This window comes from Metopolophium dirhodum, chromosome 8 (genome assembly GCF_019925205.1).
Source record: "Metopolophium dirhodum isolate CAU chromosome 8, ASM1992520v1, whole genome shotgun sequence".
NCBI lineage: Eukaryota > Metazoa > Arthropoda > Insecta > Hemiptera > Aphididae > Metopolophium > Metopolophium dirhodum.
The window spans coordinates 31338083-31364079 of record NC_083567.1 but is presented as its reverse complement, the minus strand read 5'-3'; the positions used below and the strand labels follow the sequence as shown (position 1 = coordinate 31364079).

Here is a 25997-nt window from a genome sequence, read left to right as displayed (position 1 = left end):
CGGCTTGTACAACAGTGTTGTTGGAACTCAATAATAATAATAAATAATTTAATAATACTAAAAATAATAATTATTATTATTATTATTATTATTTATTGCTTATTGTAATTACCCACAAATTCGTTTCTTGTAATCGGTGACTATTGTCTGTCGTCGTCCGTCGACGATCTAATCTTATGAATTTCTGATACGTCTATTACTTATTAGTTATGGCTCGTTAGTTCATTACGATTTAAGTTTTAGATTATTCGACAATTCGACATTCGTGAATCACTAGATTTTATAATTTTGAAGTGCATTTTTGTGTATAAAATGGAATTAGACTGTGAAAGTGAAATACGTGATTTAAGTTCAAAGGTATGTCAGTATTGGAAAAAGAAGAAGCCACTGACATCCTTCAAAGTGAAATAGAATATTTCAAACCTGTTAATGATAATAGTTTAGAGCAAAATCAACTTGAGGAAGTCAATGATAACATTATTTTTGATGAAGATATAGAGCATTCTAATGCTTAACTTGAACGTTTTTTATTTACTCCTTTTAATGGTGATTTAACTATTTTAAAAAACATGATAATAGTGACGATAATTTTGAAAACGCATTGTTGTTTAAAATAAATTTGAAAAATAAAGATTGATATTTAATGGGTAGATTAGTATTAATTGTTAATAATTTCATATTGTTGATAGTCATTATTTAGTTTGTGTATTGTCATATAGGAAAAATAGTTATTAAGCTCCAGTGATATTAAAAAAAAAAAAGTAACTTCTATTGTAATTGAGTTACTTTTAAAACTCAAAAGTAATGTAACTTGACAAAATGAAAAAAAAGTAACTTAAAAATAATTTAGTTACAATTTTGATTAGTAATTAGTAATGTAATTTAATTACCCAAAATAAGTAACTTCCCCGACACTGGTATTAAATTTGAATTCAATGATATTATAATATCATTGTACCCATAGCTATATAATAATAGTCTGAGCGATGAATGTATTGATTTTACAATGATGTGTTTTTTTTTTAAATTTTTTAAAGTGTCTGTCATCACCTTTTAGGACAGTAAAAGTGCTTGGAATTTCTTCAACAATAACTTTTCTGATAAGAAACTGAATCTAGTTGGTACTTTGGGGGATCAAAAGTAAAAATTGCCAGGTAGTTTTCAAAAGCGCCGTGAAAAACAAAAGAAAAATTAAGGAAAAACGGGAATTTTTACGCAAAATCTGTTTTTGAGAAAATCGATTTTGGTTTTTGGTGCAACTCTATATTAGCATTTTCTATACACCATAACATTTTCCAAATATTTTGAGCTGTTCACGGACATTGTCAGTTTTCAATTTTTTTAGTTTTTTTTTCTATAAATATCAATAAAATCGAAGCAGTTTTACTATCCCAAACCGTGATGACAGACATAAAAATGAGAAAATAATAAAAAAATAAAAATCACACATCATTGTAAAATCAATACATTTATATCGCTTGCTCAGAATCTAAAAACTGCGTTTTATTTTTTTGAGATTTTTTGGTTACCAGCTGATCGAGTTTCGAGTGTTATATGTTTTGGTAGACAGTGGTAGTTACCACTATAATATCTCTACCGGTTGGCGGTTTGATTAAATATTTAAATGTAACCTCAAAGATTTTAGAATTATCATTTATCTCTATAGTCTATATACTACCAAGTACCAAATAGTAACGTAATTACAACAACTTAACTTTCGACTTTCTTAGACTAGTGACTACTAGACTATTAGACTTACTATAAGTAAAAACTTAAATTTTAAGTTTTAAATAAATGTAAAAGACATGAGTTAAAACATAATTTCCTTTCTATTTTAACTTACAATATTACAACTAAATAACTTTTGTTGTTATTGGTTTCTTTTGTCTTTTATTTGATTTTGTTTAGGAAAAATGTTGTCGGCTCAAGATAAAAAGGAGGAAATTCAGATATCTGAAGAAGAAAATGATAAACTTACTATCAAACCGCTGTAAGCCATTATAATCATTATTATTTAATTTAAGTTTCATTATATTTGAATAATGGAATCATCCGAAGAAGCTGAAATTATCAGTCCTTCCAAACTAAAACTTTTAAATTGTATAATTTATCCTGGTATTGTTAATAATGCTGAACGAGCAATCGAAAATCTTGGAGGCATTGATGAGATTACTCATGCATTTGAGAATTCAGAAGCTACGCTATCAGTCAACTTAGTAAGATCAGAATTTGGACCATCACTCTCAGGGAACAAACATTATGAACGTTCATTACTGGTCGCTGTAAAGACAAAATATAAATTAAATAAAAAAACCGGTGAAAAAATTCCTATAGAAGTATTACCAGCTCATGTAATTGGATTTGTACAAAAAACGTTTACATTTACAAATATTATGGATTTTGCATATTTTCCGCCTAATCCCAATTGTTCTGAATTATGGAGTACAAATAAATTATTGGATATAAATTGGGCTTTAGAAAAAGATGTGCCTTTATCATTATTACCTAGCAAGCTAAGTAAATTCAATGAACCTCAGACAGATTTTTATGATATGGTAAATCTTAAAAAATTGGATATGTTGTCTAAAAAACATAGATTAAGGCCATATTTACGCAATTTCACTAAAAATAATCGTTTTGAGGATACTGACCTACCACCTATGCCTCTGGATTTATTAAAGTATTGTTTAACTGTAAAAATGTTTTCTCCTGATGAAAAAAGATTGATGGATAAACTATTTGAAAAAAGGCCAATCTGGGTAAAACCGGCTTTGTTTCATTTTGCCAAAGTTATAAATAAGGAAAAGATGAAATACCTATTACCAACCACTGGCTATTTTACCACTACTGGACCATTTCGGCGCATGTGGGTCAGGTAATTTATTTAATGATTTATTTTATTTCTTAGGAGTAGTAATTGGTATATTAAATTTGCTTTTTTTTTACAGGCATGGGTACAACTACCACAACGATCCATCAAATTACATATATCAAGTTATTGAGATTCGCAATCAATGGTTTGATGAACACAATTCGTCTAATCCTAAAATAGCAAAATTCAACATCGAAGACTATAATCCTAATACAGCTGAAAAACAATTTTATTTTTCTCCAAATTCATTTCCTTTATCAATTGTTGCTAACTATCAACTGTGTGATATACATTTGCCAGAAGTGAAAGAGATGCTTAAAAATGCATCTCTATCAACTACTTGCAGTAAACATGCTGGTTGGCTTAAAAAGGAGTTTATAGAAGACATAAGAAATGTTATGTATGGATATTTAGAAAGGGCATGGCAGAAGTATTTAGCTGGTAATTTACCTTCTTGTGGAAATGAACATATTAAACTATACAGTGATTACATGGAGGAAGACAATTTAGATTATACTAGGCAACAAATTATGAGAAGATTAGAAGAAGTAATTGATGAAGATAATCAGAATGAAGATGAATATAACGAGTGTTCTTCAGAAATTGAAGTGCCCAAAGATGAATATGAAGACTGGTCTACAAATCTAAATCGTGAAGAACTAGCTAAAATAATTTTTTCAGAAAATCATATTAAAACAGAGGTTCCAAATTCTAATCCTTGTAGTGATGAAGAAGATGACGCAGACTTAAAAATGGACAGTTTGGAAATATGAATAATTTAATTAAATATTTTATTTTTCATAGAATTTAATAAATAATTATATTTTTATTCTATAATAATTAATATTTTAAACTAGGTCATTATGAAAATGTAATATTAAATAATTAACACAAATATTTTAAAAACTGATACTTCATTGAAAATGTTCTTTTTATATTTACAAATATCTCCTTAAAAATGTTATTGAAGACATAATTTAAAATATGATGTTAGGTACTTACAATTTGTTCAATTATTTTATAAATTTACATGGTTTTCATATTTTAAGTTATACATTTATAATCTTTAATTATAATTTATCGACTTTATTATTTAATTGTATATAATTATTTACCATTTAATTTTTTATATATTATATACTATAATTGTAAAAATAACATGTCAAAAATATAAATTTTTAAATGTATTAATAATTTATGAAATATGTATGTATAACAATAAGTTACTAGAATAATTATTAGTTAAAATAAATAATGATATGCAATATTGGTGTTTCATTTATTATTTGTTACAAAACTTATAAGATACATTATACTACAATTATTTAGTTTTATGTTATGATACAAAATAATAACTTTTTATTAAATTTTATATTTTAGAGGTGCAGGACAAGAGGTTGGTAGATCATGTATTGTTATGGAATTCAAAGGCAAAAAAATTATGGCAAGTCTTAAGTTCTATTTCTGAATTTATATTTTTATCTAACTGAATTGTATTATTTCTTAGCTTGATTGTGGAATTCATCCAGGCCTTCAAGGTTTAGATGCATTGCCATTTGTTGATCTCATTGAAGCGAACGAAATTGATTTACTTTTAATCACTCAGTAAATAAAAATAAAAAAAAATAAAATTATGCCTAATTAATTCTAATTAATGTGTTTTTATTATTTTCAACAGTTTTCATTTGGACCATAGTGGAGCATTACCGTGGTTTTTACTCAAGACTAAATTCAAAGGAAAATGTTATATGACTCATGCAACTAAAGCCATATATAGATGGTTACTGTCAGATTACATTAAAGTCAGGTAATTTATTTCTACGAAGATATTTTAGTATTTTAGATATTAAAAGCACTTAATTCATAACTAGGACTGTCACCATTAAAAGATGGAATGCCTATTAAGTAAAAAAAAAGTTATCAAAATATATCTGTAGGCCGTATACTAGACACCATGTCTTTACGCAGTGCCGCAACTACATAATAAGGGGCCCGTGTGCGTGGCACGCTCTGCACACCCCCTTTTTTGCGGCACTGCCTATACGCTAATACACTTATTACTTATGAAAGATGTGTTTATGAGGGGTGATAAAGTAGGTAATGAAATGGAAGAAATAGTTAAAGTTATCTTAGTACTAATTTATAACAGCCCAGAGATTTATTCACTAGACCCATAATTGGTAGTTTATATGTAAAACCGGAGAGGTGGGAGCTCTACTCATAGCTATTTTTTTCATTTATTGTATGTTATTATGATAAACTATGCCAGTATTAGTTTTTAAGAACTTTTGAAATGTATATTATTTTGTTTGTGTGCAAATTTTAAGTTCTTACTAATTAAGCAATAATTTATTAATTCAGTAACATAGGTACTGAACAGATGCTTTATACTGAAGCTGATCTAGAAAAGAGTATGGATCGTATAGAAACAATAAATTTCCACGAAGAAAAAGATGTTGGTGGTATTCGTTTTTGTGCTTATAATGCAGGCCATGTGTTGGGGGCTGCAATGTTTATGATCGAAATTGCTGGTGTTAAAGTTTTGTATACTGGAGACTTTTCAAGACAAGAAGACAGGCATCTAATGGCTGCTGAAATACCACCTTCAAGGCCAGAAATTCTTATTACTGTAAATGTTGTGATTGTGGCTTATAAATACAAATTTACTAATTTAAAATGATTTGTGTTATTTAGGAATCGACTTATGGTACTCATATACATGAAAAACGCGAAGAACGGGAACGACGGTTTACTATGCTTGTCAATGATATTGTCAATCGAGGTGGAAGATGTTTGATTCCAGTTTTTGCGTTAGGACGAGCTCAAGAATTATTGTTAATCTTAGGTAAAAAGGATACTATATTTTATCATAACAAACTTCAATGTTATTTTATTCATGTTTTTATTTTAAATTTTAGATGAATATTGGGGTCTTCACCCAGAACTTCATGATATTCCTATATATTATGCATCATCATTGGCTAAAAAATGTATGGCTGTGTACCAGACATATATTAATGCTATGAATGATCGTATAAAACGTCAAATTGCTGTTAACAATCCATTTGTTTTTAAACATATTACTAACCTTAAAGTATGCTGTTATTTAATATTCATAAATATTAAGTATAATTAATATTTGAATCATTTTAATTGTCATAAAATATAAACAATGAAATTACAATAGTCCTGAAAAAAATTCATATGTTTATTTTGCTATTTGCATATTTTTTTTCTAATGCTTACATTCGAGGCTCGTATTTACAGACATTTGATTCATGAAATATAGAATTGAATGGTACAATTTTTATTTTGCATTTTCAGGGAATTCATTGCTTTATGGTAATTTTTTACTTTTTGTGGTGCATTTTATTCGTTTTTATCCTTTTTTTTTTACATATCTGATATATCTGTTGCATTTTGCTTGTTGAAAGTTACACATTATTGTAACACATTCAGTTTCCATAGCTTGTGGATTATCGCTGTTCATTATCTTTATCATTTGTTCTCGCAATCTACGATTATTTACTGTTGGCAGATACTATTTTAGGCCTGGTCAATCAGAAATTTTCCTAAAAGTTGATCAACTTATTTTTGATAACTCTTTCAAAAGTAAATATTTTTAAAGAGCTAGCTTCTATAATATTTACAATTTATGATACATAAATTGTATAAAACCTAAATTTTTAAAAATGTCAAAGTATTTTTTTGTATTTTTGTGATCATATTTTAAGTCATTTCAACATTTTTTTAAGATTTTTAGGAAATCATTTTCTGGGCCTTAATTATGATATTTAAATTATAAAGTACTCAGGTGTTAGGAATGCAAATTTTTAAAACACTTCTCCCTTTTATTAATTTTTGTCTAAATCCAATCAAATGATTAAATTAGTTATTTTATAACAAATTATTAATTATAAATATTAATATTTTAGAGCATTGATCATTTTGAAGACATTGGTCCTTGTGTTATAATGGCATCGCCAGGTGTCATGGAAAGTGGCCTTTCTAGAGAGCTTTTTGAAATGTGGTGTACAGATAGTAAAAATGGTGTTATAATTGCTGGTAAAATAAAAATGAATAATTTATCTTATTATAGTAAATTTTTTATTTATCATAATTATTTTAGGTTACGTGGTACAAGGAACACTAGCTAAGGCTATTTTATCTGAACCTGAAGATATCACAACTATGACTGGTCAAAAGTTACCATTGAAAATGTCTGTAGATTATATATCATTTTCAGCACATACAGATTATCAGCAAACACGAGAATTTATAAACATTTTAAAACCACCCCATATTGTGAGTATCTCAAATAATTAATAAAACAAAGGTACTTGAATAAATAAATTATGTGACATAATTTTTGTATTACTTAGGTATTGGTACACGGGGAACAAAATGAAATGCAAAGGTTGAAATCTGCTTTGGTTAGAGAATATGAAGAAAACTCTGAAGATATCAAAGTTTATAATCCTCGGAATACAGTAGGAGTTGATTTTTATTTTACTGGGGAAAAAACTGCTAAAGTATGTAATTTGCTTAGTTTACATTTCAACATGGTACAACAATCATTCCATTTAATTTATTATATTCATTATTTTATGTTTAGGTAATGGGAGATATAGCTGTTGAGAAACCAGCAGAAGATAACATTTTAAGTGGCGTTTTATTAAAAAAAAATTTTAGCTACCATATTTTTGCTTCTGAAGATATACCAAGTAAGATAATTATCAATATTATGGTTTTATTTATTTTCACAAATAAATAGTTGACTAAGAATTTGACTTGCAACCAAGTACTCAGTGTATAAAATGTATCGATCTGCCACCAAGCAATTTTCTGTCGGCAGTATTGATATAAAAATTTCAAAATTATCATCAATTTTTCTGTATCTTGATATCATTTATGCCAGGAGTGTCCAAACCGTGCTCCATGGTAGATTTTGTTGCGGCCCTCATTTCAATTTAAAAACCATTATTTAATTGTATAATATAATATATTAATATTACGAAAAAAAAATTATTTTAAGAATATAAAACTACAAAATATTAAACATCAAATAAAGATAAACTTTATTAGTAATTTATCTTTATTGGCTCCGATAGCAATATTCCGTGTCATTTATCAACAAAAATATTTCTGCTTATTATTTGCTATAGTAAAATTTAAAAAAAATGTATTGTTGTATTATACAATATAATTTAATCATTCAATTTGAATGTATTATTATTAAAAAGTATGTGGCCCACAACAATTTCTACCCATATGATGTGGCCCAGTCTTCACAAAAGGTTGGACACCCCAAAGCTATGCAATTCTAATACATGATGTATTTATAGAAAATGCGAAATACTTTAGTTAAAATATTGAATTTTAACTATTGTTTATGTAATCTCAAGTATGTATGCCTTACCTATTTAACTGGCATTGTTTTAAAATATTGTTTAAAATAATTAATATGAATGAGTTATTTGCTATAATATTTAGTATATTATTTAAACAAATGAAATGTGTGAAGTAGTGTTCAAGAAATGATAAGGCTCCTAGTTTATTGTTTCAAAGGCAGATGAAAAAAATTAAAACACTTAGTCACAATTTTTATTATAAGCATTTAAAGTTCAAATCTTGACAAAATACGGAAAAATCACGAAAATTAGCAAATTATTTTGAGTTGAGAATTCATTAAAATTTTTCTTTTTAAATCTAAGATTTGAAAATATAATACAAGATTATCCATAAGTTTGTCTACTTTTATCAAAAAAAAATGTCAACAAGAAAGTCAAATAAAATTTTTATGAGCATTTGAAATTCATATTTTTACAACATTTGATATTTACTCGATTTCTCATGTAACGCGATTTTGCTATTTTGTTGTTATTCAAAAACGAATAAATGTAGATACATGAAAGTTTTACTGAATGTTTATATTTTTATTTTCTATAAACCATACAATTTTGAAAATAGTTTGAGACTTTTTGAGCTGTTAACAATAATGTCAGTTTTCAATTTTTTTAGTTTTTTTTTCTATAAATATTAATAAAATTTTATTTGTTGGGTAATAAAGCGTGAAAATTTAATGCAAGGCTCCTGATATATTATTACAATATCAGTTGAAAAATTTTAAAAATACATAGGCACAATTTTTTTTTTATGAACATTTAAAGTTTGAATTTCGACAAAATTTATCAAATTTAAAGTTTAATCATTATTTTGAAGTTAAAAATGTATAAAATGTTCAACTTTTATAACTGAGAATTGAACATTTAAAACAAGGTTCCATGTAATTAGAATCTATTATAAAAACTCCACAAGGGTTAAACGTTCAAAATTGGGTTAAATTGAATATATCTTTTTTTTACTTGGACATTCTTATTTTTATACAAAGTATGGAATGTTCATATAAAATCAATTTAATAATTATCACTATAAAGTCACTCTTGTTTATTACTTTTTATTCTTCATTAATTTGGGATGAATAATAATTTTTACATTTTCTTATAATAGGATACTCGGATATGTTATTAAGTGAAATTCAACAAAAACAACTTCACAGATTTACATCATCATTTACGGTATTACAAAATATGTTGTCACATTTGACTGGCAGTGTACCTGAAATTATTATTCCCAACAAAAAGTTAAGAGTTTTAAATTCAGTGGATGTCTCCGTGGATAAAAACTTTGCCACCCTGGAATGGACTACTACACCTGAAAATGATATGTATGCAGATATTGTTGTACAAGTTTTGATGAAGATTCAGTCAATGAGTCACGGGGATATGAAAAATGTGGCATCGGTTCCATTTACCGAGTATGACCACATGCATTTCAAGGTTAAAATTTGTTTATTTAATATTTTTATACAAAATAATATGAAATAATCTATTTTTTTAGGAATGTTTGATTGAAATCTTACAAGAAATGTTTGGTGAGGAATCTGTACCAAAAATATTTAAGGGTGAAAAATTGTTTGTAGCTGTTGATGGGAAAAAAGCTAATATTAATTTAAAGAATTTGGTATGTTTGTTTTTAATGTTAGGTGGAATTAATTTTACTTAAGATGTGTTTCTTTATAGGAAGTAACATGCGAAGATGAGGTTTTGCAACGTATGGTTCAAGCTGCCATATCTAGACTACATAATACTGTAACACCTTTAAATATCACAAATATGAAATAATACAATTTAAATTGCTCATTTTTTTCCCATTAATTTTATATATATAATTTTTTTTTATTTAATAAACGATGAAACAACTTAAAATTGTTAAAAGTACAAAATAAAACATTTAAAAATACAATTAATAGATTAACAATTAAAAATTAAGGTTGCATTATTATTTTTACCATTTAATTAATACTGTGTTTCCATCTTCAACAGAATAATAATCTAATGTTTGATTCATGTTTTCCATGGTATATTCAATATCTGGTTTCTAAAAATTAAGTAGAATACAAGTACAATAAATTGAATTGTATTATTTGCAATATTATATATTTGGTTGAGAAGAATTTTAAAATGATTTATCTACTTTAACTATAGAAATCATGTGCCTGATAAGGACACCATAGTACCAGACAATTTATATATAATCAAATTAAATGTAGGGGGTTTGGACACCTAACAAGCAAGAGTTGTGTTTTGCCTTCGCCGTTTGTGAATTAGTACTGTTTTAGTTATTTTGTTTTGTTAAGTGTTTACGTTGCAAACCAATGTCTCTCAGACAAATGGTAAGTTTTTATAAATAATTATATTATTTTAAGTAGGTCACACTCAAACTAACCGAATTTCAAAAGTTATGAAAATATGGACATCGATGCAAAATGAAAAAGTTGATGTTAGTATTTGAACACATACAAATTTCAATACAACCTTGAAATCAATAATTGCAATCTAAGTGGTAGGTAATATTGTAGTAGACATTTTGAGTTCTATAAAAATCACTACCTCCAATAATAGTGTGGTATTAATGATTTAAAAAATTAAATGATTAATCTAACACTTGAAAGAGCAGAGGGACCCGATCAACAAATGAAAACTTAGGCTAATGGTGAAATTAAGATACTGAAGGGCAACAAACACCAGTTGTAAGATGTCACAGTTATGTTATAAGGAGAAGTGATTGAGGCTGTGAGAGTGGCTATGGAAATTAATATAGAAGGAAAGAGATGGAGAGGAAGACCGAAGAAGAGATATACAGACAGAATAGAGAATGACACGAAAATAGCTAGATTATGAATAGGTGAGAAGGGGAGGGGGGCTCGAGTCCTATGGAGGTGTAGTACAAAGGTAGCTGACCCCATATAGTTGAAAGCAAAAGGCGAAAATATATAATATTATATTGTAATTATCTTACTAAAATTTAAATTTACCTCTTTTATTAGGTAAGAAAATTCAAGTTGTTTATTGCCTAGACCAAATATACGTTTTCCAAGATCTTTTAAACGATTAAGTGTCATAGTAATTGGAAGTGTTTTTATTATTACATCCTTTTCTGTACTGGTTTCTTTGCAAAAGTTCACAATTCTAATTTTTATTGTTTTTATTTTGTTTGACGTGTTCAGGTCTTCCGAGTAATCAGAACCATATTCTAAATTTGAATAATATTAAAACATTTTGTATGATATAAAATAATAATTAATTATTTACTAGCAATGAGTTCCATATATCGTGGATGTTTAGTCAAAAATGCAGCTCTTTCTTCTGCACTTTTTAACTGTCTATGCCATATCATGTCCAAATCCTTTAAGAAATCTCTTTCATTATTTTGTCGTTCTTTAAGAGTTATCATAGTTCCATTTAACGTCTATATAAAACATTAATTTAAATTTATAATTAAGTTTAATAAAGATTTATATATTAGTTTACCTTCAAATTGGCAATTCTTGCTATTATTTGTAAGGTGTAATTGCTTACACTCATACCCTTAATTAGAGGATTATTTTGAATTCTTAAAGAACATAATGCTGGTAATTTATTAAGCTCACATAATGATTCAAACTGGAATTTAAAAATAATATTAATTTAAAAAATATTTATGATAATAAACATCAAAAGTTGTCTTACATGTAATAAGTCATTATCACTGATCATCAGAAATTCAAGTGAAGTAAACGATGACGGTACAATTTGAATGTCTTTTATTCCATTTCGATTGACATTTAAAGTTTGTAATCTGATAATTTAAAGTTTATGAAACAGTAACTAAAATATTTAATTGTATTGTTTTAATGGAGATTTATAGGTATTTACTTTGGTAAAGAGCGCAATTTATTGATTTCTGACCATGATAAATTATTATTTTCCAGGTTTAAGTACAAAAGATTCTCCATGACTACTGAATGTGTTTCAAGTCTATCTATATTGTTATCAGGGACCTAAAAATATTTAATATTATAATTGTGTTAATACTTAATAATACAATTTTATTTCTAGTTTACTCTAAATGTATACCTCTAATACTTCAAGTACTGGAAATGCTTCACATAAAGACATGATCTCATGCCAGCTATAATTGAGTTTACCTAAAACAATTTTCTTCAAGCATTTAAAAGATTCCTTTAATTGATGATTTGGTTCTTGTGGTAAATCTATATTATTAAAGCTAAAAATACATTTTATCAGGCTGGATGTTTCAATGAAGTTAGTATTATTAATTAGTTTACCTTAAATTTAAAGTTGTCAAATGTTTTAACTGTTGAGCTATTTCTGATACTGTTCCCCAATCAGTAAAACAATTATTACAAAGTTCTAAATTCACAATATTTGGACAGCAATCTTGTATTTCGTTTGGATTGCCTGCACATGTTATACCGTGATGACTTAGACATACATGAGTTAACTTATCAAAACATCTAAACAGTAAAATTGTTTATATGAGTAATAATATTAATAACTAACAAGTAAAAATATGAAAGACTTACGCTTGTGTTTTCTGAATTTTTTGCATTCCAACTAGTTCAAATGATGGCATTTTAGACTGTTTCATCAATGCAATTATCTCCTGATGAATATTATTACCACAATTTTGGCCATATTTACTTTGAAAAGCATTTAAAAAACTAACGTTGTGAGACATCACTTTTTCTAAGTGAACAAAAGATGCCCCGTTAGGATGTCTAAAATGTAAACAACATTTTAGTCAACTTATTTTAAAACTATGTATTGTAGTTGTATATGTATATGCTTACAGAGTTTTAAAATATCTGATACCGTTATGAATTCCATCATGTTTACCTCTGTTTGAATTGTCCCATTCAACTCCCACCCATATAGAATCTGTTCCAGGGATTGGACCAACATAGCGAGCAAACCCATCGAATGCCCCAATACTCACTTTTTGGCCAACTCTTACAGAACCATAAAAATTGCTTTCGACATCTGCCATAATTTAACAACCTGTAATATAAATAGAGAAGTAAAAAAAATTGTTTTTCAGTATTTTAACAGACATGCTTTACCTATCGGTTTCAAATCGATATTAAAAAGTTTTCATTAGTGACTTATTATTATTCTATAATAGTGGACGATTAATATAAAACAACTAATATAGTTAGTTCAGATATTGTAATGGCGGCCAAAACTCTTAGAGAGTAATAATGCCAGGAGAAGAAGAAGTAAAGAATATATAATATTCAATTTAAAAATTTAAAACCATTAATCAATAAAAAATAAACTGTACCCACAGATATAAACCAAGCTGTACCTACTATATAGTTACTGCCAAGTACCTAAGTGATATGTCCTACTTTTTGTACAACCTTGAAGCTTGGATTATTTCATATTTAAAGTTTCGAACTTAAATAAATCGTTGAAATAGAATTAGTCTCAAGAGTCATGACCACGGACTAAGATAGTAAAATACTAAGATATTATTATAATATTAAGATCTTCGTGAGTATGAAGAGACAGAATAATAAGACGTAATCACATAGATACTAAATAACCGTAAACCATGATATTATAAACAAGATGGGTATCATCACCGCATAAAATGATGGTATGTTCGTAAGTTTTTGACGGTCATAAGTTTCGGCGTGAGCTTCATTGAACTATGATACCATATTATGATACCATTCAATGTGTAGAGTCAATTATTATGTCATAGCCATAATATAAAAAAAATAAATAAAGATAAACCATATATTATACCTATGAAGAAAATAATTATATTAATAATGAGATAAACCACTACATTATTATAATATACCTCATCAACGAAATATTGTTCTACGACGAAATGTTACTGGTAATGTGCCATGTGCGCGGATACGAATCGAAACAGGATTCTTATAAGCATACCATGTTGCTAACTTGTACTGAAGCTGTTTTGTGTACTATTTTATTTTTATTCCACATTTTTACCGTTTACCCATGCCCAAGTCAATAATATTGCTATGTTCATGGTCCGAGTCAGTATTTTTATTGCTGCGGCAGATGATTCTCCTCGATAGTTAATGTTATCATGTTTAAATAATGTTATCACATTTCAACCGTGATAACTCATAATTGTTATTTGTTGATGTTTAGTTTATTATTTCTTTAGAACATTCAAATTAGTAGGCGTTTCAATAATATTTCTCTATAACGATTCCGGATTTTGAATCGGTCGGTATTTCAAGATCGCGAATCCTTACAGCCACGATTTGGGAACGTGTTCGTTGTGCTTACAGAGGCCCCGAGTCTTGTCTATCGATTTGTCTTGTAGACAATAAAATATAATTATGGTAGTTTGTTGACCTCTAGTCTGGCATTACCTACACACAGATACTGCTCGACGGAAAATTATTTTATTAACGGTACGTTATTCATATTTTGTAGTATAATTTTCGTGGGAATAATGAATATGCATGTGTGTATAATGAATTATTGTGCTATCCATCTACCTACACATTTTAAAAATTGAAAAATAATATTTTATGAAATAACTATTGAGATTTAAATCATTCCCCCTAAAAAAAAATTAACATTGTATTTACACAGCAATACAGCATACAAGAGCTAATGTTAATATTTGATTTATTGAATAAACATTGAGTTCTTACCTGTTTATTTGTTAGTTTTATTTTAGCTCACCAGCTTTTTACATTCCATGAATATGTATAGCTATCTATTTACTTAGGTATCTATTATGTCAAAATATAGTAAAAACCAATATGGATCTTCCTACATAACACCTATTTAGTATTTATTACTATACAAATATATTTGGTTTCAATTTTAATATTTTAAAATGACAAATAAGTTGATTAGGGAATTTATGTACTACCTATCAAGTTGTTTAAATATTTTCTGTACTTTATTTACCTATTTATTCTATACTTTTCATAGTTATTTAAAACTGAAATTATTAAAATTGTTTTAAAACAATTTATTACATTCAATACAATTGATGATAACTATAGATATTTCTTTGTGATGTTTAGGTATATTATTCTATTATTATACTATTAAAAAACCCAATTAAATTTGTTTAAATGCAATTCTATTACATTTTTATTTAAGAAGGTAAGAGTATGTTGGTAACAAATGACTACCATCTACCATATAAATTGGTCAGTGTTTATATTGAAATTATAAACATACCTATTACCTTTTATTATACTATAAACTAAATTAAATTTGTAGACTTTTGACTTTGAAAATCCTAAAATATAGCATGTAAATAATATAGTAGTAAGGATATGCATACTATTATTGGTTTAATTAATTTAATAGTGTTCTGTTTTAAAATGTATAGGTACCTATGAGACTAAACTATTTAAGCCACAATTGATAATTTACCATTTAATGATTTAAGGGACGGATGGTTTTAAATAAATCTGTAATTTTGTATATTGTTTTAAACTTTTAAATAATACTAATAATAGTAGTAATTATATTTCATTAATAGGTAGGTATTTGCTTTTAAGCAATTTGTTGAGGGTATCATGATTGCTGTCATAGACTTACTTGTATATATTTATCTACCACCTCATAACTTTCTCCTAAATAATGTATCTAATTAAATAACAAAATAAATAACTTCTCAATGATATCTATAACATTTATCAAATTCAATTTATACAATGGCCTTAATAATTTTAATGAAATGGTTAATTTGTTTCTTAATAAAAAAATTATTTGTCACAGTAAAACCTCGCTAACACAGAATCAGTTGAAACCGTTCAATCTTAATAGAATTTCCAACTACAGTAAAACTCGCTTAAGACGCTCTTTAAGGGACCAGCTCTCTAAAACGTCTTATGCGGGAAAGCGTCTTATGCGGGAATGAAACAAAATGATGTGGTTGAAATATCGAGTTTATTTTTTTATTATTAAACATAATTTAATGAGAAATACACTTAAAAATTAATTATAATTACGATATACATACATACTTATATTTTTGTGCTACTGAATTTAATTTAAAAAAATATTATTATTACATACATATTTTATTATTGTTTATTAAAAAAATGATCTATTTTTGATTGTTTAAGGTTCTGACAATGTGTTTCAGCAAGAAAGTTTTCAATTTTATTAAGACAACCTAACATTTCTTCGGAATTTTCAACACAGAATAATACTTTCCGAATTTCCGATAAATGTTGCAAACCAGTAGTTATTGTAGGAGTAGATACTGGAAAGTCTTGATCTTCTTCTTCTTGATCGTCGTCTTCTTTCTCATTGTCCACTAAGTTCGTATCAGCGATTATTTCATCTAAAGTCCGAGTGCTACTGGTTACGAGTTCATCATCTACTGTTGCATAATCAGCAAAATTTTGCAGAAGCTGAAAGTCCTCTTCTTTTAAAGGTGAGCTATCAGCCTGTTCAGAGTTGTTCAACATACCAAATGCAGCTTTCCGAAAACAGTTTATTATTACATCTGGTTTAATTTCATCCCAAGCGGCACTAACGTAATGTATGGAGTCCAAAACGTTAACTTTAGTTGAAATTTGGTTGGTACTCTCCATGTCTCTCAAGTACCGCTGAACTAACTTTTTTCGGTACTTTTGTTTTATCACTTTAATGATACCCTGATCTAGGGGTTGTAACTTAGATGTAGTATTTGGTGGAAAGAAAACAAGTTTTATATTGGTAGTAGGGATATCTTTAGGGTGAGCCGGACAATTGTCGACGAATAGAATAATTTTTCTCTTTTGTTTACCGAAAAATGCATCTAGCTGTTGAATCCAGTTTATGAATAGTATTCCTGTCATCCAAGCACGACTTTGAGCAAGGTATTCACATGGAAACGTACGAACATTTTTGAAACAGCGAGGAGACCTACTTTTTCCAATGACGACCAACTTCAATTTATGGGTTCCGGTAGAATTTGTACATACTAAAACCGTGAGACGTTCCTTGCTCAACTTTCCACCATGGCATGTCTCATTTTTAAAAACAAAAGACTTATCTGGCATAAGCTTAAAAAACAATCCGAATTCATCAGCGTTGTATACATCGTCAGGAGCATAGTCACGCAGTAATGAAGGCAACACGTTATTTTTCCATGAAGCTATATCATCATTATTAACAGATTCAGCCTCACCTGATATTTGCCGGTACACAATGCTATGCCTACTCCGAAATCTATCCAGCCAACCAGTCGATCCACTAAATTCGGTTAAGTTGAGACGTGCGGCAATCTCCATCGCCTTTTCCGTGATTATACCTCCATTTATTGGATAATTTAAACTACGAGCTTGTTGAAACCACTCCAATAAAATATTTTCCAACTCTTCATACTTCCCGTGTTTTAATTTTTGTCGTTTGCTGCCACCTAACAAGCTGCTTTGTTCTATTTCATGTCTGTTTTTCAATAAAGTTCTTAAAGTGGAAGGAGGTATCCCCAGTTCATTAGCAATATCTTTTTGTTTTTTTTTCTCAGCCAATCCTTCATCGTACTTTTTCAAAATGTTGAGTTTGTCCGAAATCGTTAGCGCTTTACGTTTTATACCACTAGCCATAACGAAATTACGGTTATACACATGCGAACGAACAGCACTTACTAAATCTCATAAGACGATGAAATACAGTAAAACTGTTATAATAAGTAATGATAAAATAGGTATAGCGATAAAATAAAACGATAAGAACACGTATAATACTAAAAATTCTATTTTTATTTTCACAAAACTACTAAAATTTATCGTAATCTGCTGAAAAAAAGAGCGTTTTACCCGATTAGACAGAGAAAAACTGAGCGTCTTAACAGGTGATTTTTACATTGACTAGTATAGGAAATGTCTAGGGACCGACTAAAAACAGCGTCTTATGCGGGAAAGCGTCTTAAGCGAGAGCGTCTTAAGCGAGTTTTACTGTATATGGGGTTCACATTCATTATGCATTTGAATCAAAACATTTTTTTGTGTTCCTGGAGTTTCCATCTTACAGATGTTCCGTTTTAGTTGTTATTTTTTTTTTATTATTTAAAAAAAATTGGGAAATTACACTAAATTAAATGTGATATGAAATTTTATAAAAATTATCACTTTTTTGTATTTTTAAGATTAATTTACTTAAAATAAATAAATACCTATATTGGAGTAGGAAGGTAGTTGTTAGAAAATTATAATAAATGGTGGGGGGAAATATGTGTAGAAAAGACAGGTCATAAAGTAACTACCTATTAAATATTATGATGCTCACAAATATTCATTACATGACCTTCATTTTAAATGGATAATGTAATTGGTACATCCATAGATCTATTAGATTTAGTGCTGCTTAAAGAAATTATGTTACTCCGAATAACAGAAAAAAAAGTTTTCCATACTAAATTGTTATATTATTATATATAATTGTTATTACTTATTGTTATAGATTTATAAAAGTTATATTGGATTTTAATTAGCCAATTGTTGTGTTTATATATAGGTATTATAACTTTGTGGGCTTCAATGTTTCATTTTGATTGACCTTTCAGTAGCAAATAAATTATTTCTTGGTACAATGTTTTTTTTTCCACAAATTTCATCTGTTTGACACTATAGGTATCTGGGTGCCTAACTATGGAGAATATATTAAATAAAAATTAAAAATAAATTTTTTTAAAAAATGTAACGTGTGTAAAATAAAATAAAAATTAATTTCTTCTTTTCCTATTGCTTGTAATCAATTACATGTGTTTTTGATCAGACATAAAATCGCAGTATAATAGTCATTAAGTTGTTTAATAATACAAATAAAATTATAATTTATCATATTTACCGTTTTGAACAAACATTAAGTTAACATTATTCATCAATATTATCAATTTAGTTGTACCAATATATTTTTCACAGTAATATACAAGAACATATTTTTAAACAATTTTTTTTTATGTGACAAAATTGAAAATAATAATAATTATAAAAACCTTTTAACATAGATTTAAAAAATATTGAAACTTCTTTAGACTTAGAAATAACCAAGCTTCAGTTTAATAAGTATTTAAAAACACTGAAAATCTTGTTGAATTTTATTCAAATCTATTTAAAGAATGTTTTCCAAATGTTCGGTAGTTTACAGCTATGATATCCTGTATATTCGGTTTAACATATATATGAGAACAACTCTATGAAAATCAATAAAAGTAAAAATCGGTCTCAGATAATAAATGAACATTTTCATGCCGTTCGTCTGGTGAATTCAAGCAAATTAGAATTAGTAATTGATAGAAAAACTAGTAAGTAGTTTTATGCTTCACATATTTTTTACAATTTATATTTTATAATAATAAAAAATTAGATTTATAACTAGGATGTCTAGTCTATACCTATATTAAGATTTAAAGATTATTATGCTTGTATTATGTACAGTAAAAAACTAATTAAATATGCATAATAATGCCTATGGCTAATATTTCATTAACTTAAGTCATAAGGAAAAATTTTATATTCTTGGCTCGTCAGGAATTTTTTTTATGGCCCTCGGATAAAAAAATGTTGGTTACTACTGTTCTATATTAATTATAAGTTTAATTAAACTAAAGAAAAATTAATAAAATGATTTGTATACTTAAAAGTTGAAAGAAATTTAATAAATAATTTGTAATATTAGGTACTTCTTTGCAAAACTAAGATATTTTTTCATTTATTTTAAAACTTGCTGTTATTATCTTGTATTATTATTTAAAGTACCCACAATTAAACTCATGTTATTTGTTTTAATAAGTTTAATGCAGCTTTATATCACTAAATCAGTAATATTTGTTGCTTATTTATTTATGAAGTAACTAAAAGTCAATGGTCTTCTTTACATAAATAATGTGTTAGTGAACTGTTACAAGTAGGTTATAGCTTATAAGTTATAATCAGTGTAGTTTACCTACAGGCTATATTTTTCTGGTGTTGCATATACAATTAGACAAACATATGTATAATAATTATTATTATTGAAGTTTCCAATGTTATATAGGGTGTTTCAAAGTAGTTCATACCAACTCTCTGAACAGTCATAAACAAGCCAATTTTATTTTCATGTTCATAAATATCATTTTTATAGGTAAAAATAATAATTGCTTAATCATTGAAGTATAATATTATTATGTATTAAAAAATTATAATAATTTTAAAAAGGTATGAAAATTGAATATATGATATTCAATATGTAATAAAAATTACTAAAAAACAAACAAAATAACTAAAAATAATATATAAAGTTCACATTGTAGGTATTTAATATTTGATAACATTTCACGTTTTAATATATTACTTCACTTTAAAATTATTATATATGACGTGTTGTATTGTACCTATGTAGAACATCCTATATATAAGTTGTTTATAAATAAGCTTCAAATAGAAACTGGAAGGTGTTTTTAACAAACACTTATTTTAAAGAGATTAGTTTAGTTTCAGTTTTAGACAAGAACTGACCACAATAAATTATAATTTTTCCGTTTCATCTTTCAATAAATGTTAACAAATTATTTAGTGTAATTTTGGTAATGGTAACAGTTGTATCAAACGTAAATTATTTCAACAGAAATGTAAAAAATATGCACAGAAAATTTATTTCAAGGTTTGTAAATACATACATTTTTATTTATATTACAATACTATTATCTACTATACTTTCGAAAATTAGATAATAATTTATATATAAACGTATTATAAGGGTCTATACACATTTTAATTTACTTAAGAGGATCCTATTTCATTTACCTAGTTACTTTTAGTTCACTACATTATGTATAACATGTATACAGATACAAATACTGCAGTAACAATCCATTATTGTGTAGGGAAACATTGTCATGTGTCTTTTTGAATTACTCAATAATAAAACCTTCATGATGCAACCCTCACTTAATATCTTTCAATGTCTAAAAGTTTCAAGACAAATAAAACTACAAAAACAAACTTGTACACTGTTCTTTTTTTCTTTTTCTCCAGTTTATTTTCAGAATATTCTACTCAGTGTCTCGTAATCTTTCTATGTTTAAAGTTTGTATTGCTAATATTGCATTTAAATCATAATTACCTACTACATATAATAATATTGTGTTTAGTTAATAAACCAACTAAGTGTTTTAAAGTTACTTAGGCTTGTAAATTGTTTTATGTTGATGTTTGAGTTTATTTATTATTAATAATTATACAATTTGAACCTTATGCATCTTTATGAAGCATGTCAATTATAGCAACTAGCAAGGGTATATTTGTTGGTGTACTAAAATAAACCAACAGGAAAGGAGTGTCTGCGAGGGCACTCCTTTACTATTTTTGTACAAATGTCTGGCAGTGTTGTTTGTTTCCTTACCTTAACCTGTTCACTCTTAATAAATTAAATTTCTATTTTGTTAAATAAAAATGTTTTATTGTTTCTAGATTGCTTATATGTTACGTGATGCCAACAGCAAAGATTTCTGTACGGGAAGAAGATATTATTAGATTAACTTTGGAGTTTTTGCATAATCGCGAACTTCATATATCTCAATTAAGCGTAGAACGTGAAACTGGTGTTATAAATGGAAGTTATTCAGATGATGCTTTGTTTCTTCGCCAACTCATTTTGGATGGTCAATGGGATGACGTGCTTGAATTCATTCAACCATTGGAAGCGATACCAACTTTTCCTACCAATAAATTCAGGTACTGTATCCTAAGACATAAATATGCCGAGCTAATATGTATGAAATCAGAAGCAACTGTGGTAGGAAGTGTAGACACTGCAGTAGAAGAAGTAGTTAAAGTTCTAAATGAGTTAGAAAAAGTATGTCCTACTAAAGAGGAATATTCTAATCTTTGTTTAATGTTGACATTACCAAGACTATCCGATAATTTAGGGTATAAAGATTGGAACCCTAGTACAGCGAGAGTACAATGCTTTAAACAAGTTTATCCTCTTGTAATGAAATTTTTACCATGTGATAAAAAACCTGTTATGCCTGATGCAATAAATGACAGGCTCATTCAATTAATTATTAAAGGAATGCTTTATGAATCCTGTTGTAATTTTTGTAAATCGAAAGCGGTTGGAAATACACAGCCTTTTGGACCTAATGTTTTAAATTTTTCACATATATTTAATGGATCAGAAGGTTATAAAGATACAGATCTTAGTTTGATGTCATGGCTCCAAAGTATTCCAGCTGAAACTTTTATTGTGCCTTTCGAACAAAAAACTTTAAATGTTGAACTTGAACAGTTAGAGAGACCATCTTTGGAAACATCATGGACGGAACACATGCTTGTCACTCCTATAAAACCAAAACAATTCCCACATTCTGCAATGCCATTTACTAGACCACGATCAGCTGCCGATATTATGTCACGTTCCTTGCTGCCAAATCTTGACCATACTTCTTCGTCATCTCTTATATCATCTATCGGGGTACCTAATACGCCGTCAAACCTTGTAAAATCGTCTTTTGCAAGTTTTCATTTAACAGGACTTAAGAGTAATACACCAATGACTAGTTCAGTAGATAAATTATTTGAAAGTGAAGTTTTCGTAAATAGTATAAACGGAGAGTTACCTTCTATTACTGAAGTTGTGACACCTGTAAAAGAAAATAGAAAATTTTTTTCGGAATTATCATCTCCAGAACCTGGAAGGTCATCAAATTCCACAACAACGTCAAATACTACCAGATCATCTAGAAGAGATTCACTTACTGATCGATATCAATCGTTGTCTATTAACCAATCTAGTACTAGTTTTGATATGCAGAATAGTCAGTGTGATTTGCTAAAGGAATATCAGCGGCAAAAACAAAGATATCATGATGCCTTACAAGATCAAGAAAGAGAAAGACTCGAGCTTATCGAGCAATTGCGTAGTACAGAATCAAAACTTCAAGAAGAAAACGGGTATGATATGAAATATGCATATGTGTATAAAGTAATAATTATATTATTATTCAGGTTTTAAGCATTGTAATTTATATTTTAGTGAATTATCAAATAAAGTTGTACCATCTGAAACGGCGACATTTTCAAAAAATAATGCTGCCAAACCTCCAATCCCTACAAAAGTAAATGTAATGAATGGAAGTAAAGGAGAATGGACTTCTGAGAATGATAACTTAAAGGAAATACAGGTAAGAAATTAAGATTATATTATATGTCAGGTATATATTTTAAATGGTGTAGGCAACTAATTAATTTAATATTCTTGTTAGCTATAAAACAATTAAATAGATATATCTTTATAATATTATATTTTACATTTAATTTCAAGTCTCATGATAAAATTATTATATTGTTACATACATTACATATTATACAGAAAGTATATAGGTACCTACTGAATTATTTGGATAGAAATAATGTATAAGAAGAATGACCAAATGATTGATTGGGTTTGGGTATAATCTTAAATTATATTGCAAGTATTTTATCAGATTAATATTTGTAATAAACCACAGAGACTAGAGATTTCAAGTCTTTGTGTATACCTTAGTGCAGTATTATAAAAGTTCACGTATATCTATTCAATCGACGTTATTGTCATCGTTAATAAATTAAAATTACCAACATTAAAAATAACATAGATCTTCTTTTAAAAACATTGTTCTTGGTTGATCTTTATTTTAAATTACAAATATGCATCATAAAAAAGTACTTAGTGCACAATTAATTTTGTTAATAATATAATAGATACTAAATGTAATGGCTCTATAGGTGGTAATGGGCGTTTGTACTCAAGGCTAATATATATTATATATATATATATATATATATATATTTGTATTTGGTTTGCTCTTGATAATTTTTTTTTTGGGTGAGGTCTACCCACTGGTTAAGGTGAGCCTTGTCGACTAGTGCAAAAATTTGTATTGTGTGAAAAAATGGTTGATAAATATCTATAAATTAACATAGAATTTAGATGTAAAAAAAAACCATTTATTGAGAAGTTTTTAAAACAAACTAATTAGTATACTATAAATTATTCTTATCAATTAACTGCCTTATATTCACGACTTACGGATTTACGTTTTGTATTTGATTCAAACTTAATAATTACAATTTAATTATTCGTTGCCAATTATTATGATAACGATATAAAAATATTATTATAAGTAGGTACTAATATTAATATTAATTATTAGTTATTACTTATTAGTTATTACCATCGAGTAAAGAAAATATTAATAAAATAATATTATTATATTAGTAATAACTAATAACTTATTACATATTAATATGACTTAGGTCTTAGGTACCATTGAATAGTTTAATTTGATTTTAGTTATTCTATGGTAGTCAGACCAATTAATAATATCATAATAATAATATTTTACAACTATACAGTAAATTATTATACGGTTATTATTATACGGAAATATTTTCTTGGACGAAAAAAGATCGATGGAATTTGGCGAAAGTGTCGTACACTGGTTCTTATATTATTGAGTCTTCTCTAAATGGGCGCGGGTGGTGTTAGCTAGCGCACGTTCGCAAAATGTGTCGTTAACGACGCATTCCTTGCTGGGGGCGCCGGCTTTGGACGAAGCTGCGAGGCCATGTAAATTCGAACTTATAGGCGTGTGCCTGAATTTCATCATCTCTACGCCGCGTCGAATCGTAAAGACTATTATAATATTTATAACTAATTATAAGATACTATCTAGTATCCACGCATTCAATTATTTTTCACATCATCAGGATGTGCAGCCTACAGTAGGGTGCAGAACTAGGTTTCTCAACTTTGCTTTTGACCTAAAAAGTATTATTAGTAGATTTTAATACACTTTGCATTGTTTTCCAATACTAGCTGCGCAATGCTTTTTTTATAAAATATGCGTTACGTGTATTTTTAAATTAGAATAAGAAGTATTAATTTTCAATTTTTAGACAATTTTCAATTTCAAGGCCATTTGTTAAATTGCTTAGAGCATTTTACGGTTTTTAGGGCATTTAACTCTAAAATCCGGGCTTTTAAATTGTATTTTAAGATATTTAAAAACGTAACTGTAACGTGCTAACAAGATTTTTACCCAAACAAATATTATTAATCGTAATTTTTCTACCGGATCCGTACGACGTTAAAATCGAGAACATGCCCAAGTGGTATATCTAATTACTTATTACATTATTTCTGGTTACAATTTGTATAACAATAATAATAATAATAATAATAATAATAATAATAATGGCAAGAGTCCCATTATTATTTGGTATACGGAATCACATTACCTATATGGCTATAGGTATATAACACATAACAATGGCGTGTTGAAGTTTTTAAACTGGAGGCATAATTAATAATTAAAGACCCCCCTATAAAAAATATATTTTATGTCCTATAAATAAATTTTTACAGCGAAAAGCAACAATAACTGTTATTCTTTTTGTATTTTTAACATTCATCACACACCCACCAATTTTAAACTTAAAGCAATTGCCTCAAAAATACCTTCTTCGGCACGCCACTGCCTGTTACTATGTGACTCACATAATACATAATAATAATAACAATGGTAATAATAATAACAACAACAACAATATTATATACATGCGAATTGGCTGGTTCGGACTTTGCAGTGCCGCCGACGACAACGACGAAGACGCATTCCTCGGCCGGGCGGGCAGCGGCGACCGTCGTGGTACGACAATAATAAAATTGACGATTTCGCAAGAGCCCGTGCCGGATCCGCCGTAGGTGCGCGAATAACAATATCTGTTCGTCGAACGTCGTAACGTCGT

At 27.8% G+C, this 25997-nt stretch overlaps 5 protein-coding genes across 10 annotated transcripts in view; 3 read left to right on the top strand and 2 right to left on the bottom strand.

Annotated features, from left to right (window-relative positions):
- Positions 1–1503: 1503 nt before the first annotated feature.
- Positions 1504–10199, top strand: LOC132950416 (cleavage and polyadenylation specificity factor 73). Its single transcript, XM_061021859.1, has 14 exons — positions 1504–1990; positions 4253–4316; positions 4380–4477; positions 4551–4679; positions 5234–5501; positions 5567–5717; positions 5791–5966; positions 6808–6937; positions 7002–7177; positions 7255–7404; positions 7488–7596; positions 9383–9711; positions 9773–9895; positions 9955–10199. The coding sequence occupies exons 1-14, from the start codon at positions 1914–1916 to the stop codon at positions 10054–10056; spliced, it is 2082 nt and encodes a 693-aa protein (XP_060877842.1). The 5' UTR covers positions 1504–1913; the 3' UTR covers positions 10057–10199.
- Positions 1918–3927, top strand: LOC132950418 (uncharacterized). Its single transcript, XM_061021867.1, has 2 exons — positions 1918–2875; positions 2949–3927. The coding sequence occupies exons 1-2, from the start codon at positions 2043–2045 to the stop codon at positions 3643–3645; spliced, it is 1530 nt and encodes a 509-aa protein (XP_060877850.1). The 5' UTR covers positions 1918–2042; the 3' UTR covers positions 3646–3927.
- On the bottom strand, positions 10090–25997 carry LOC132950417 (tubulin-specific chaperone E). 6 transcript variants are annotated; one of them, XM_061021864.1, is made up of 11 exons: positions 25807–25997; positions 13068–13275; positions 12801–12995; positions 12543–12731; positions 12331–12481; positions 12130–12254; positions 11944–12052; positions 11746–11877; positions 11527–11683; positions 11250–11467; positions 10090–10312 (listed from the first exon to the last, which is right to left on the bottom strand). In XM_061021864.1, exons 2-11 carry the CDS (start codon positions 13262–13264, stop codon positions 10220–10222), a joined length of 1566 nt encoding a protein of 521 aa, XP_060877847.1. In that variant the 5' UTR covers positions 13265–13275; positions 25807–25997; the 3' UTR covers positions 10090–10219. The 6 variants fall into 6 exon arrangements, with proteins under 6 accessions (XP_060877847.1, XP_060877846.1, XP_060877848.1 ...); XM_061021863.1 differs by lacking the exon at positions 25807–25997 and adding an exon at positions 14087–14327; XM_061021865.1 differs by lacking the exon at positions 25807–25997 and adding an exon at positions 13583–13813.
- Positions 14820–17828, bottom strand: LOC132951404 (tigger transposable element-derived protein 4-like). Its single transcript, XM_061023215.1, has 2 exons — positions 16446–17828; positions 14820–14828 (listed from the first exon to the last, which is right to left on the bottom strand). Exons 1-2 carry the CDS (start codon positions 17826–17828, stop codon positions 14820–14822), a joined length of 1392 nt encoding a protein of 463 aa, XP_060879198.1.
- The window catches only part of LOC132950414 (WD repeat-containing protein 47), a 47912-nt gene continuing 42691 nt past the window's right edge, over positions 20777–25997 (top strand). Inside the window, exons 1-3 of the mRNA XM_061021855.1 lie at positions 20777–20865; positions 21675–23159; positions 23242–23389. Of these exons, the coding sequence (XP_060877838.1) occupies positions 20792–20865; positions 21675–23159; positions 23242–23389 (1707 nt within the window). The 5' untranslated portion in view covers positions 20777–20791. The remainder of the gene's footprint in view (positions 20866–21674; positions 23160–23241; positions 23390–25997) is intronic.